This window comes from Salmo salar, chromosome ssa01 (genome assembly GCF_905237065.1).
Source record: "Salmo salar chromosome ssa01, Ssal_v3.1, whole genome shotgun sequence".
Classification (NCBI taxonomy): domain Eukaryota; kingdom Metazoa; phylum Chordata; class Actinopteri; order Salmoniformes; family Salmonidae; genus Salmo; species Salmo salar.
The window spans coordinates 106,988,705-107,001,948 of NC_059442.1; the positions used below are offsets into that span (position 1 = coordinate 106,988,705).

Below are 13,244 nucleotides of genomic sequence, written 5' to 3' on the forward strand. Positions count from 1 at the left end.
CTTCATTACCATAAACAATGGAAGCATAGAAAGGCAGTTTTATGCCACTCTCTCTTCTGTAATGTGCCTGATATCAGAAGACACTTGACAATTCTTGTTCAATTATCTCTATTATTCAATGTGCTGTGAACTGCCTCCCAGTAAATAAATTAACCACCCCAATTACTTTGTATTCATCTGGGGAGAACCACCGTCTCGTACCGCGTAATAGAACAGAGGAAACCGGTGCAGAATTCAGAAAGCATTGCTGGGGGAAGAAACTGGGGAATACGGGGAGAGGGAGAGAGGGAGGGGGAGGAGAGAGAGAAGAAAGAAAGAGAGAAAGAAAGAGAGGGGAGAGAGAGAAAGAGAGAAGGAAGAGAAATGGAAAGGAGAAGGAGAGATAAAGAGAAAATAAGAGAGGCAGCGAGAAGGGGAAGAGAGGAGAGAAAAAGAGAGGAGGAAAAGATGGGAGGAGGAAAGGAAGAAAACGTTGCGGTGAAGCACACAGATCAGGAATGAGTCAACGCTCTCTTCTGATCTAACCATGAGCCCAAAAGCACTCCACGCTACAAATCCTACCACACACACACACACACACACGTTAACAGAACAGTACGCTCCAGAACCAAGTTATTCAGATGTTTTCAGACCTGTAAAGTAGTCTAATGTCAAGATGGGTCAACATGCCATGCTACGGCTCTTGTTAAAGGCCCACCACATGGGACAGGACCAGCTAGACACACAGAACCTTCAGAAGGTATTCACACCTCCACACTTTATCAAAATGTTGTGTTACAGCCTGAATTTAAAATGGATTACATTTAGATTGTTTTGGTCACTACACACAATAATGTCAAAGTGGATTTATGTTTTTCTAGATTTTTACAAATTAATTATAAATGAGAATCTGAAATGTCTTGAGTCAATAAGTATTAAACCCCTTTGTTATGACAAACCTAAAGTTCAGGAGTAAAACGTGCTTAACAAGTCACATAGTAAGTTGGATGGACTCACTCTGTACAATAACAATGTTTAACATGATTTTGTAATAACTACCTGATCTCTGTACCCCACACATACAATTATCTATAAGGTCCCTCAGTCCAGCAGTGAATTGCAAACACAGATTCAACCACAAAGACCAGGGAGGTTTTCCAATGCCTCGCAAAGAAGGGCACCTATTGGTAGATGGGTAAAAATAAAAAATCCGACATTGAATATCCTTTAAGCATGGTGAAGTTATTAATAACACTTTGGATGTTGTATCAATAGACCCAGTCACTACAAAGATACAGGCGTCCTTCCTAACTCAGTTGCCGGAGAGGAAAGAAACCACTCAGGGATTTCACCTTGAGGCCAATGGTGACTTTAAAACAGTTACAGAGTTTAATGGCTGTGATAGGAGAGAACTGAGGATGGATCAACAACATTGTAGTTACTCCACAATACTAACCTAATTGACAGAGTGCTTTCCAAGAAGACAGTGAATGTTCCTCAGTGGCCAAGTTACAGGTAAATACGTTAAGATATTTATTACATTTATTTATTTAACAATGACCAATGACAAGTAGGACATCTTGGAAAGTCCGTTTTTATTGATATATTTTACAACAGGAAGTGGGATACCACCCAGAAACTGCCGTAGGTGGTGTAATGCCTGGCTCAGTCTGGGGAGCATGACGCAGGCAACGCTAAAGTCATGTGTTCCATTCCTGCTGGGGCCACCTATAGGAAAATGGGTGTCTGCTTTACTGTAAGTCTGCTTAATGGCATCACTTCTAATTAAAGTAGGGAGTTAAACCCATCCACTACTTAAACTGATCAGTGACCTGTTGAGGAGGGAAGGAGAGGAGGAGGAGAGAGGGGAGGAGGGACGGAGGGGAGGAGAAGAGAGGGGAGGAGGGAAGGAGGGTAGGAGGAGAGAGGGGAGGAGGGTAGGTGAGAGGAGGGGAGGAGGAGAGAGGGGAGGAGAAGAGAGGGGAGGAGGGAAGGAGGGTAGGAGGAGAGAGGGGAGGAGGGTAGGTGAGAGGAGGGGAGGAGGAGAGAGGGGAGGAGGAGAGAGGGGAGGAGGGGAGGTGAGAGGAGGGGAGGAGGAGAGAGGGGAGGAGGAGAGAGGGGAGGAGGGTAGGAGAGAGGAGGGGAGGAGGAGAGAGGGGAGGAGAGAGGAGGGGAGGAGGAGAGAGGGGAGGAGGGGAGGGGAGGAGAGAGGAGGGGAGGAGGAGAGAGGGGAGGAGGGGAGGAGAGAGGAGGGGAGGAGGAGAGAGGGGAGGAGGGTAGGAGAGAGGAGGGGAGGAGGAGAGAGGGGAGGAGGGTAGAGGACAGGAGGAAGAGAGAGGGTAGGGTAAGAGGAGAGAGGGAAGAAGAGGGGAGGAAAAGAAGAGAGGAAACAGGTGAACGAATACCGTTGCGGCCTTCGAGGACCAGGAAGAGAGGGAAATAGAAGAAGCGAACCCCCCCAACACACTCACTCCGTGTTTACCCAAACTACATTTTCTCCATGTCATTGAGTGATGCTACAAGGGTTTTCTGGGGACGTATCCGGGGGTGAATTCTTCTCTCCCTGATACTAGTAGTATTATTATTGTGTAGGCAGCGTCCATCCTCCACCCTGCTGCCTCACTACCTATCTACTATCTGATTATTTACAGGGGGGCTGGCTGGGCTGGAGCTGTGGAATATCAATCTGGCTCAAGGTGTGTGTTTGTGAAAAAGAGGGTGTGTGTGTGTTTTCCGGTAAACAACGTATCCAGCTAAGGCTGCTTTATCAGGGGTGGGGGAAAACCCTTCAGACGGACACAATGGTATTCACTCCTACAGGGGTAGAGGATATGGAGGGATGAGGGAGAGAGATGGATGGAGAGAGAGGGGGAGAAAGAGAGAGGGAGGGAGGGAGATGGAGAGAAAGAGAGATAGGGGGAGAGAGAGAGGGAGGGAGGGAGAGAGGGAAAGAGGGATAGAGAGAGGAGGAATGGAGGAAGGCACGGCGGGAGAGGAGGGATGAGAGGAGAGGGATGGAGGGAGGAAGGGAGGCGTATGCAACAAACAGAGAGATGGAGGGAGGGAGAGAGAAACAGAGAGAGGAGAGATGTCTCGATATGGGAGGAGCAGTAAAACCCTTAATCCCTCCACACTGGTGTTGCTTTCTACCCTTTCTCTCCCTCTCCTTCCCCTCTGTCTCTCTCTCCTCCCCTCTCTCTCTCCTCCCCCTCTCTTCTCCCCCCTCTCTCTCTTCTCCCCCCTCTCTCTCTCTTCTCCCCCCTCTCTTCTCCCCCTCTCTCTCTCTCTTCTCTCCCTCTCTCCCCTCTCTCTCCCCCTCTCTCTCTCTCTTCTCCCCCTCTCTCCCTCTCCTCCCCTCTTCTCTCCCTCTCCTCCCCTCTGTCTCTCTCTTCTCCCCCTCTCTCTCTCCTCCCCTCTCTCCCCCCCTCTCTCCCTCTCCTTCCCCTCTGTCTCTCCCTCTCCTCCCCTCTGTCTCTCTCTCCTCCCCTCTCTTCTCCCCCTCTCTCTCTTCTCCCCCCCTCTCTCTCTCTTCTCCCCCTCTCTCGCTCTTCTCCCCCCTCTCTCTCTTCTCCCCCTCTCTCTCTCTCTTCTCCCCCTCTCTCTCTCTTCTCCCCCTCTCTCTCTCTTCTCCCCCCCTCTCTCTCTTCTCCCCCTCTCTCTCTCTTCTCCCCCTCTCTCTCTCTTCTCCCCCTCTCTCTCTTCTCCCCCCTCTCTCTCTCTTCTCCCCCCTCTCTCTCTCTTCTCCCCCCTCTCTCTCTCTTCTCCCCCTCTCTCTCTCTTCTCCCCCCCTCTCTCTCTCTTCTCCCCCTCTCTCTCTCTCTCCCCCTCTCTCTCTCTTCTCCCCCTCTCTCTCTCTTCTCCCCCTCTCTCTCTCTTCTCCCCCCTCTCTCTCTCTTCTCCCCCTCTCTCTCTCTTCTCCCCCTTCTCTCTCTCTCTTCTCCCCTCTCTCTCTCTCTTCTCCCCGCTCTCTCTCTCTTCTCCCCCTCTCTCTCTCTTCTCCCCCCTCTCTCTCTCTTCTCCCCCTCTCTCTCTCTTCTCCCCCTCTCTCTCTCTCTCCTCCCTCTCTCTTTTTTTTCAATTTTTCCAAAGCCTACTCTTTTGTGAGGATAAATTGTTTAGTAGCAGTAACAGAATGCTAGTCTGCATCCCAAATGGCACCCTATTCCCTACAAAGTGCACTACTTTTGACGGGAGCCCTATGGGGGATCTGGTCAAAAGTAGTGCACTATGTAGGGAATAGTGTACAATTTGTGCCGCAGTCCTCTTCTGGTATTTCAGTACATGACTGAATGGAACCGAGCCCCTTGGCTCAGACACCTGTCTGTTTCATGTCTTTACAAGGTTACACACCAGCCAACGCTTCCAGCCACACCAATCAGCCTGTATGGAAGCCAAAACATCACACTTTTCAGTGTGTGAGTCTGTGTTGTTGTGTTGGGTTAAGTGTGTCTGTGTGTGTCGTGCTCTCAGTGTGTGTTGTGTGTTACCTCTTGCATTATTTTAAATGCCCCCCCCCCTCACTTAACCCCCACCAATCCTCCACCTCTCCCCTTCTGCTGCATATCATTGAAGACCAGATATGTATTGGGGAAGGGGGGGAGGGGCTATGCATGGCTGAGCACACTGTTCAAAGTGAGCTGAGCAGGCTGGCTGGGGGCTCCCCCCCACTATCGGGCTGGCTGGGGGCTCCCCCCCCCCACACTGGTGGGACACTATCAGGCCTGGTTATCATTTCCCATGAAGACTCTCTTATCACCCTGGCCCAGAGAGGTCTCCCCTTCTCTCCCCACATCTATACTCCTTCTCCCCCTTCTATCACCCTCTACTCCCACTCTCCCCCATTTTCATATCCACCAGCCAGCCCCTCGTATCACCTCCCTCCCTCCCTTCCTCCCTCCCTCCTTCCCTCCGTAGCTACACAACATTCACTGCTTCAAAGATTCCACCCCGCATCCCAAATGGAACTCTATTCCTTATATAGTGCATTGGGCTCCATAAAAGTAGTGCGCACTACGTAGGGAATAGGGTGTCATTTGGGACACTACAGCCTCACACACACTTCCCCAACTCCGTGAGAGTTTGTGTGAAACGCTCAATTTGCCAAAACAGTTTTCCAGTGTAATTGGGCTTGGTACCTGTGTCCATGAGATAGCGCAGCCTCTTCTCCACGCGCGCCGCCCGGGCGTCGATGTGGCGCTGCTCGCTCTCCAGAGCAGACAGCTCCCCGACCACGTACTGACTGGTGTCTTTGAACGCTTTCTGGTAGAGGGAGAACAGAGAGAAGAAGGGGAGACGGAGGAGAAGAGAGAGGAAAGGAGAAGTAAAGAGGAGGAAGAGAAACAGAGAGAAAATCCAGAAAGAGAGAAACAGAGGAAGAGAGAGAAACAAGAGACAGAAAATAAAGATATAGAGACAGAATACAGAGAGATAAACAGAAGGAAAGACAGAGGACAGAGAGACAAACAGAAGGAAAGACAGAAGACAGAGAGATAAACAGAAGGAAAGACAGAAGACAGAGAGATAAACAGAAGGAAAGACAGAATACAGAGAGATAAACAGAAGGAAAGACAGAGGACAGAGAGATAAACAGAAGGAAAGACAGAAGACAGAGAGATAAACAGAAGGAAAGACAGAAGACAGAGAGATAAACAGAAGGAAAGACAGAGGACAGAGAGATAAACAGAAGGAAAGACAGAAGACAGAGAGATAAACAGAAGGAAAGACAGAGGACAGAGAGACAAACAGAAGGAAAGACAGAAGACAGAGAGACAAACAGAAGGAAAGACAGAAGACAGAGAGATAAACAGAAGGAAAGACAGAAGACAGAGAGATAAACAGAAGGAAAGACAGGAGAGAAAGAGGGGTTAGAATTCCTCATGAAACAGGAATCACATACAGCATCAAAACATTGTCATTTATTAAACGGTGGAGAGAGAAGAAAGGGAGAGAGGAGGTTTTCTTTTAAACGGAAGGCTTTCGTTTGAAGACTGAGAAGGCCCCACGATAATGGCCGCCTTGTTGTTGTTATTGTTCTCTTCTTATTGTTTCCTTCTCTCTTCTCCCTCCCTCTTCAGAGAGCGGTGGCTAGAGATAGACAGCAAAGCTTTACCAGAGAAGATAAGGACTTTTATTTTAGTGTTTTAGTTCTAGTCGACACACTTGGAAACGCTGCAGTCAGAAAAACTGACTAGAGTTCCCTCCCGACACACGCTACTCAACCCAAACCTTTTTCTCTTGTGATTCACTATTATGCTCCCTCTTGTCCTAATTTACTCAACCTGTATGGATGGGGTCAGGGGTCACCCCCACGTTTACCTCTGAGTCATTCACACTCGTCCCCATCGCCCTTATTTCAGCCCAAGTGTCTAGTGCAGGGCTCTCCAACCCTGTTCCTGGACAGATACCCTCCTGTAGGATTTAACTCCAACCCTGTTCCTGGACAGATACCCTCCTGTAGGTTTTAACTCCAACCCTGTTCCTGGAGAGATACCCTCCTGTAGGATTTAACACCAACCCTGTTCCTGGAGAGATACCCTCCTGTAGGTTTTAACTCCAACCCTGTTCCTGGAGAGATACCATCCAGTAGGTTTTAACTCCAAGAGCGTGATAGAGAGAGACAGAGAGAGACCGAGAGAGAGAGACCTAGAGAGACAGAGAGAGACCGAGAGAGAGAGAGACCGAGAGAGAGCGATAGAGAGAGCGATAGAGAGAGACCGAGAGAGACAGAGAGAGACCGAGAGAGAGAGAGAGAGCGCGATAGAGAGAGACAGAGAGAGACAGAGAGAGAGAGACCGAGAGAGACAGAGAGAGACAGAGAGAGACCGAGAGAGAGAGAGAGCGCGATAGAGAGAGACAGAGAGAGACCGAGAGAGACAGAGAGAGAGAGACCGAGAGAGAGAGACCGAGAGAGACAGACCGAGAGAGACAGAGAGAGAGAGACCGAGAGAGACAGAGAGAGAGAGACCGAGACCGAGAGAGAGCGATAGAGAGAGACCGAGAGAGACAGAAAGAGACCGAGAGAGAGAGACCGAGAGAGAGAGAGACCGAGAGAGAGCGATAGAGAGAGACCGAGAGAGAGAGACACCGAGAGAGAGAGAGAGACACCGAGAGACACCGAGAGAGAGACCGAGAGAGAGACCGAGAGAGAGAAAAAGAGAGACCGAGAGAGAGAAAGAGAGAGACCGAGAGAGAGAGACCGAGAGAGAGAGAGACCGAGAGAGAGAGACCGAGAGAGACAGAGAGAGAGAGACCGAGAGAGACAGAGAGAGAGAGACCGAGAGAGACAGAGAGAGAGAGACCGAGACCGAGAGAGAGCGATAGAGAGAGACCGAGAGAGACAGAGAGAGACCGAGAGAGACAGAGAGAGAGACCGAGAGAGACAGAGAGAGAGAGACCGAGACCGAGAGAGAGCGATAGAGAGAGACCGAGAGAGACAGAGAGAGACAGAGAGAGACCGAGAGAGAGAGAGAGAGAGCGCGATAGAGAGAGACAGAGAGAGACCGAGAGAGACAGAGAGAGACCGAGAGAGAGAGAGACCGAGAGAGAGCGATAGAGAGAGACCGAGAGAGACAGAGAGAGACCGAGAGAGAGAGAGAGAGACCGAGAGAGAGAGAGACACCGAGAGAGAGACACCGAGAGACACCGAGAGAGAGACCGAGAGAGACCGAGAGAGAGAGAGAGACAAAGAGAGAGACCGAGAGAGAGAAAAAGAGAGACCGAGAGAGAGAAAGAGAGAGACCGAGAGAGAGAGACCGAGAGAGAGAGAGAGAGACCGAGAGAGAGAGAGAGAGACCGAGAGAGAGAGACCGAGAGAGACAGAGAGAGAGACAGAGAGAGAGAGACCGAGACCGAGAGATAGAGAGAGCGATAGAGAGAGACCGAGAGAGACAGAGAGAGAGAGACCGAGAGAGACAGAGAGAGAGAGAGAGCGCGATAGAGAGAGACAGAGAGAGACCGAGAGAGAGAGACCGAGAGAGACAGAGAGAGACCGAGAGAGACAGAGAGAGAGAGACCGAGAGAGACAGAGAGAGAGAGACCGAGACCGAGAGAGAGCAATAGAGAGAGACCGAGAGAGACAGAGAGAGACCGAGAGAGACAGAGAGAGAGAGACCGAGAGAGACAGAGAGAGAGAGACCGAGAGAGACAGAGAGAGAGAGACCGAGAGAGAGCGATAGAGAGACCGAGAGAGACCGAGAGAGACAGAGAGAGAGAGAGAGAGCGCGATAGAGAGAGACAGAGAGAGACCGAGAGAGACAGAGAGAGACCGAGAGAGAGAGACCGAGAGAGAGCGATAGAGAGAGATAGAGAGAGAGAGAGAGACCGAGAGAGACAGAGAGAGACCGAGAGAGAGAGACCGAGAGAGAGAGACCGAGAGAGAGCGATAGAGAGAGATAGAGAGAGACCGAGAGAGAGAGAGAGAGAGAGAGAGAGAGAGATAGAGAAAAAGTTGGATATTTTTATTCCACACAGGCCAGCACTTTTCCGGCACTCCCTCCTATGAGTGGGTGTGTGGTCTTCAAGAGAGTGTGAGTCTGTGAGCAACACTGTGAGGTGCTGATTCCCAGGCCCCTTCTCCCTCTCTCCCTCCCTCCCTCCTGCTCTCTCTCTATCACATTTCTCCTCCTCAAATCAATTTTACACATGATCAGACCATTCCCTTGCCTGGCGGGCCCGGACCCAGCCTTAATTAGACCTGAGACATTACCATATATATTATATTAATACAAACATCATTCAGCAGCTAATTCAGGACTGATGGGGATAATGGAAAGGTTGAACACCCATTAACCTCAGGGACCGGCAGGGGAGTCAGGGATGTAGGGGTAAGAGAGGGGGGAGTCAGGGAAGAGAGGGGGGAGTCAGGGAGGTAGGAGAGAGAGGGGAGTCAGGGAGGTAGGGAGGAGAGGGGAGTCAGGGAGGTAGGGAGGAGAGGGGAGTCAGGGAGGTAGGGAGGAGAGGGGAGTCAGGGAGGTAGGGAGGAGAGGGGAGTCAGGGAGGTAGGGGAGAGGGGGAGTCAGGGAGGTAGGGAGGAGAGGGGAGTCAGGGAGGTAGAGAGGAGAGGGGAGTCAGGGAGGTAGGGAGGAGAGGGGAGTCAGGGAGGTAGGGAGGAGAGGGGGGAGTCAGGGAGGTAGGGAGGAGAGGGGAGTCAGGGAGGTAGGGAGGAGAGGGGAGTCAGGGTGGTAGGGAGGAGAGGGGGGAGTCAGGGAGGTAGGGAGGAGAGGGGGGAGTCAGGGAGGTAGGGGAGAGAGGGGAGTCAGGGAGGTAGGGAGGAGAGGGGAGTCAGGGAGGTAGGGAGGAGAGGGGAGTCAGGGAGGTAGGGGATTCTGAGTCTCCTGTGATACACGTAGGTAAGTAGTCATTCTCTCTCTCTCTCTCTGAGCAGCGGTATCTTGCTACTGTAATAATTAAATCCCCCACCCTCCTCCTCTCTTCCTTAGATCAATACAGGATATCTCTTTGTGGAGGGGAATGAAGAAGTGGTCTCTGATTGACATATCTAAAGGAGAGGAGAGAGGAATGGTGGAGAGGAGGGGAGGATGGGGAGAGGAGAGGGATGGAGGAGAGGAGGGGAGGATGGGGAGAGGAGGGGAGGATGGAGGAGAGGAGGGGAGGATGGAGGAGAGGAGGATGGGGAGAGGAGAGGGATGGTGGAGAGGAGGGGAGGATGGGGAGAGGAGGGGAGGATGGAGGAGAGGAGGATGGGGAGAGGAGAGGGATGGTGGAGAGGAGGGGAGGATGGGGAGAGGAGAGGGATGGAGGAGAGGAGGGGAGGATGGGGAGAGGAGGGGAGGATGGAGGAGAGGAGGATGGGGAGAGGAGAGGGATGGTGGAGTGGAGGGGAGGATGGGGAGAGGAGAGGGATGGTGGAGAGGAGGGGAGGATGGGGAGAGGAGAGGGATGGTGGAGAGGAGGGGAGGATGGGGAGAGGAGAGGGATGGTGGAGAGGAGGGGAGGATGGGGAGAGGAGAGGGATGGAGAGGAGGGGAGGATGGGGAGAGGAGAGGGATGGTGGAGAGGAGGGGAGGATGGGGAGAGGAGAGGGATGGTGGAGAGGAGGGGAGGATGGGGAGAGGAGGGAGGATGGGGAGAGGAGAGGGATGGTGGAGAGGAGGGGAGGATGGGGAGAGGAGAGGGATGGTGGAGAGGAGTGGAGGATGGGGAGAGGAGAGGGATGGTGGAGAGGAGGGGAGGATGGGGAGAGGAGAGGAGGATGGAGGAGAGGAGGGGAGGATGGGGAGAGGAGAGGGATGGTGGAGAGGAGGGGAGGATGGGGAGAGGAGAGGGATGGTGGAGAGGAGGGGAGGATGGGGAGAGGAGAGGGATGGTGGAGAGGAGGGAGGATGGGGAGAGGAGAGGGATGGTGGAGAGGAGGGGAGGATGGGGAGAGGAGAGGGATGGTGGAGAGGAGGGGAGGATGGGGAGAGGAGAGGGATGGTGGAGAGGAGGGAGGATGGGGAGAGGAGAGGGATGGTGGAGAGGAGGGGAGGATGGGGAGAGGAGGAAGGATGGAGGAGAGGAGGGGAGGATGGGGAGAGGAGGGGAGGATGGGGAGAGGAGAGGGGGATGGTGGAGAGGAGGGAGGATGGGGAGAGGAGAGGGATGGTGGAGAGGAGGGGAGGATGGGGAGAGGAGAGGGATGGTGGAAAGGAGGGGAGGATGGGGAGAGGAGAGGAGGATGGAGGAGAGGAGGGGAGGATGGGGAGAGGAGAGGGATGGTGGAGAGGAGGGGAGGATGGGGAGAGGAGAGGGATGGTGGAGAGGAGGGGAGGATGGGGAGAGGAGAGGAGGATGGAGGAGAGGAGGGGAGGATGGGGAGAGGAGAGGGATGGTGGAGAGGAGGGGAGGATGGGGAGAGGAGAGGGATGGTGGAGAGGAGGGGAGGATGGGGAGAGGAGGGGAGGATGGAGGAGAGGAGGGGAGGATGGGGAGAGGAGGAGAGGATGGGGAGAGGAGAGGGGGATGGTGGAGAGGAGGGGAGGATGGGGAGAGGAGGGGAGGATGGGGAGAGGAGAGGGGGATGGTGGAGAGGAGGGGAGGATGGGGAGAGGAGGAGAGGGATGGTGGAGAGGAGGGGAGGATGGGGAGAGGAGAGGGATGGTGGAGAGGAGGGGAGGATGGGGAGAGGAGAGGGATGGTGGAGAGGAGTGGAGGATGGGGAGAGGAGAGGGATGGTGGAGAGGAGGGGAGGATGGGGAGAGGAGAGGAGGATGGAGGAGAGGAGGGGAGGATGGGGAGAGGAGAGGGATGGTGGAGAGGAGGGGAGGATGGGGAGAGGAGAGGGATGGTGGAGAGGAGGGGAGGATGGGGAGAGGAGAGGAGGATGGAGGAGAGGAGGGGAGGATGGGGAGAGGAGAGGGATGGTGGAGAGGAGGGGAGGATGGGGAGAGGAGAGGGATGGTGGAGAGGAGGGGAGGATGGGGAGAGGAGGGGAGGATGGGGAGAGGAGGGAGGATGGGGAGAGGAGAAGGATGGTGGAGAGGAGGGGAGGATGGGGAGAGGAGAGGAGGGAGGATGGGGAGAGGAGGGGAGGATGGAGGAGAGGAGGGGAGGATGGGGAGAGGAGGGGAGGATGGGGAGAGGAGAGGGGGTGGTGGAGAGGAGGAGGATGGGGAGAGGAGGGGAGGATGGAGGAGAGGAGGGGAGGATGGGGAGAGGAGAGGGATGGTGGAGAGGAGGGGAGGATGGGGAGAGGAGAGGAGGATGGAGGAGAGGAGGGGAGGATGGGGAGAGGAGGAGAGGGATGGTGGAGAGGAGGGGAGGATGGGGAGAGGAGAGGGATGGTGGAGAGGAGGGAGGATGGGGAGAGGAGAGGAGGATGGAGGAGAGGAGGGGAGGATGGGGAGAGGAGAGGGATGGTGGAGAGGAGGGAGGATGGGGAGAGGAGAGGGATGGTGAGAGGAGAGGAGGATGGAGGAGAGGAGGGGAGGATGGGGAGAGGAGAGGAGATGGTGGAGAGGAGGGGAGGATGGGGAGAGGAGAGGGATGGTGGAGAGGAGGGGAGGATGGGGAGAGGAGGGGAGGATGGAGGAGAGGAGGGAGAGGATGGGGAGAGGAGGGGAGGATGGAGGAGAGGAGGGGAGGATGGGGAGAGGAGGGGGGATGGTGGAGAGGAGGGAGGAGGATGGTGGAGAGGAGGGGAGGATGGGGAGAGGAGGGGAGGATGGGGAGAGGAGGGGAGGATGGGGAGAGGAGGGAAGGATGGGGAGAGGAGGGGAGGATGGGGAGAGGAGGGGAGGATGGGGAGAGGAGAGGGATGGGGAGAGGAGGGGAGGATGGGGAGAGGAGGGGAGGATGGGGAGAGGAGAGGGATGGGGAGAGGAGGGGAGGATGGGGAGAGGAGGGGAGGATGGGGAGAGGAGGGGAGGATGGGGAGAGGAGGGAAGGATGGGGAGAGGAGGGGAGGATGGGGAGAGGAGGGGAGGATGGGGAGAGGAGGGGAGGATGGGGAGAGGAGGGAAGGATGGGGAGAGGAGGGGAGGATGGGGAGAGGAGGGGAGGATGGGGAGAGGAGGGGAGGATGGGGAGAGGAGGGGAGGATGGGGAGAGGAGGGAAGGATGGGGAGAGGAGGGAGGATGGGGAGAGGAGGGGAGGATGGGGAGAGGAGGGGAGGATGGGGAGAGGAGAGGGATGGTGGAGAGGAGGGAGGATGGGGAGAGGAGAGGGATGGTGGAGAGGAGGAGGATGGGGAGAGGAGAGGAGAGGGATGGTGGAGAGGAGGGAGGATGGGGAGAGGAGAGGGATGGTGGAGAGGAGGGAGGATGGGGAGAGGAGGGAGGATGGGGAGAGGAGGGGAGGATGGGGAGAGGAGGGGAGGATGGGGAGAGGAGGGGAGGATGGGGAGAGGAGGGAAGGATGGGGAGAGGAGGGGAGGATGGGGAGAGGAGGGGAGGATGGGGAGAGGAGGGGAGGATGGGGAGAGGAGGGGAGGATGGGGAGAGGAGGGGAGGATGGGGAGAGGAGGGGAGGATGGGGAGAGGAGGGGAGGATGGGGAGAGGAGGGGAGGATGGGGAGAGGAGAGGGATGGTGGAGAGGAGGGGAGGATGGGGAGAGGAGGGGAGGGAGGATGGGGAGAGGAGGGGAGGATGGGGAGAGGAGGGGAGGATGGGGAGAGGAGAGGGATGGTGGAAAGGAGGGGAGGATGGGGAGAGGAGGGGAGGGGAGGATGGGGAGAGGAGGGAGGATGGGGAGAGGAGGGAGGATGGGGAGAGGAGGGGAGGATGGGGAGAGGAGGGGAGGATGGGGAGAGGAGAGGGATGGTGGAGA

The 13,244-nt window shown here is 55.0% G+C and overlaps 1 protein-coding gene across 5 annotated transcripts in view; it reads right to left on the bottom strand.

Moving 5' to 3' along the window:
* The window catches only part of ehbp1 (EH domain binding protein 1), a 400,782-nt gene that overhangs the window by 73,062 nt on the left and 314,476 nt on the right, over positions 1–13,244 (bottom strand). For all 5 annotated transcript variants that reach the window (XM_045687294.1, XM_045687320.1, XM_045687312.1 and 2 more), the window contains one exon: positions 5,115–5,238. In XM_045687294.1, the coding sequence (XP_045543250.1) occupies positions 5,115–5,238 (124 nt within the window). The remainder of the gene's footprint in view (positions 1–5,114; positions 5,239–13,244) is intronic.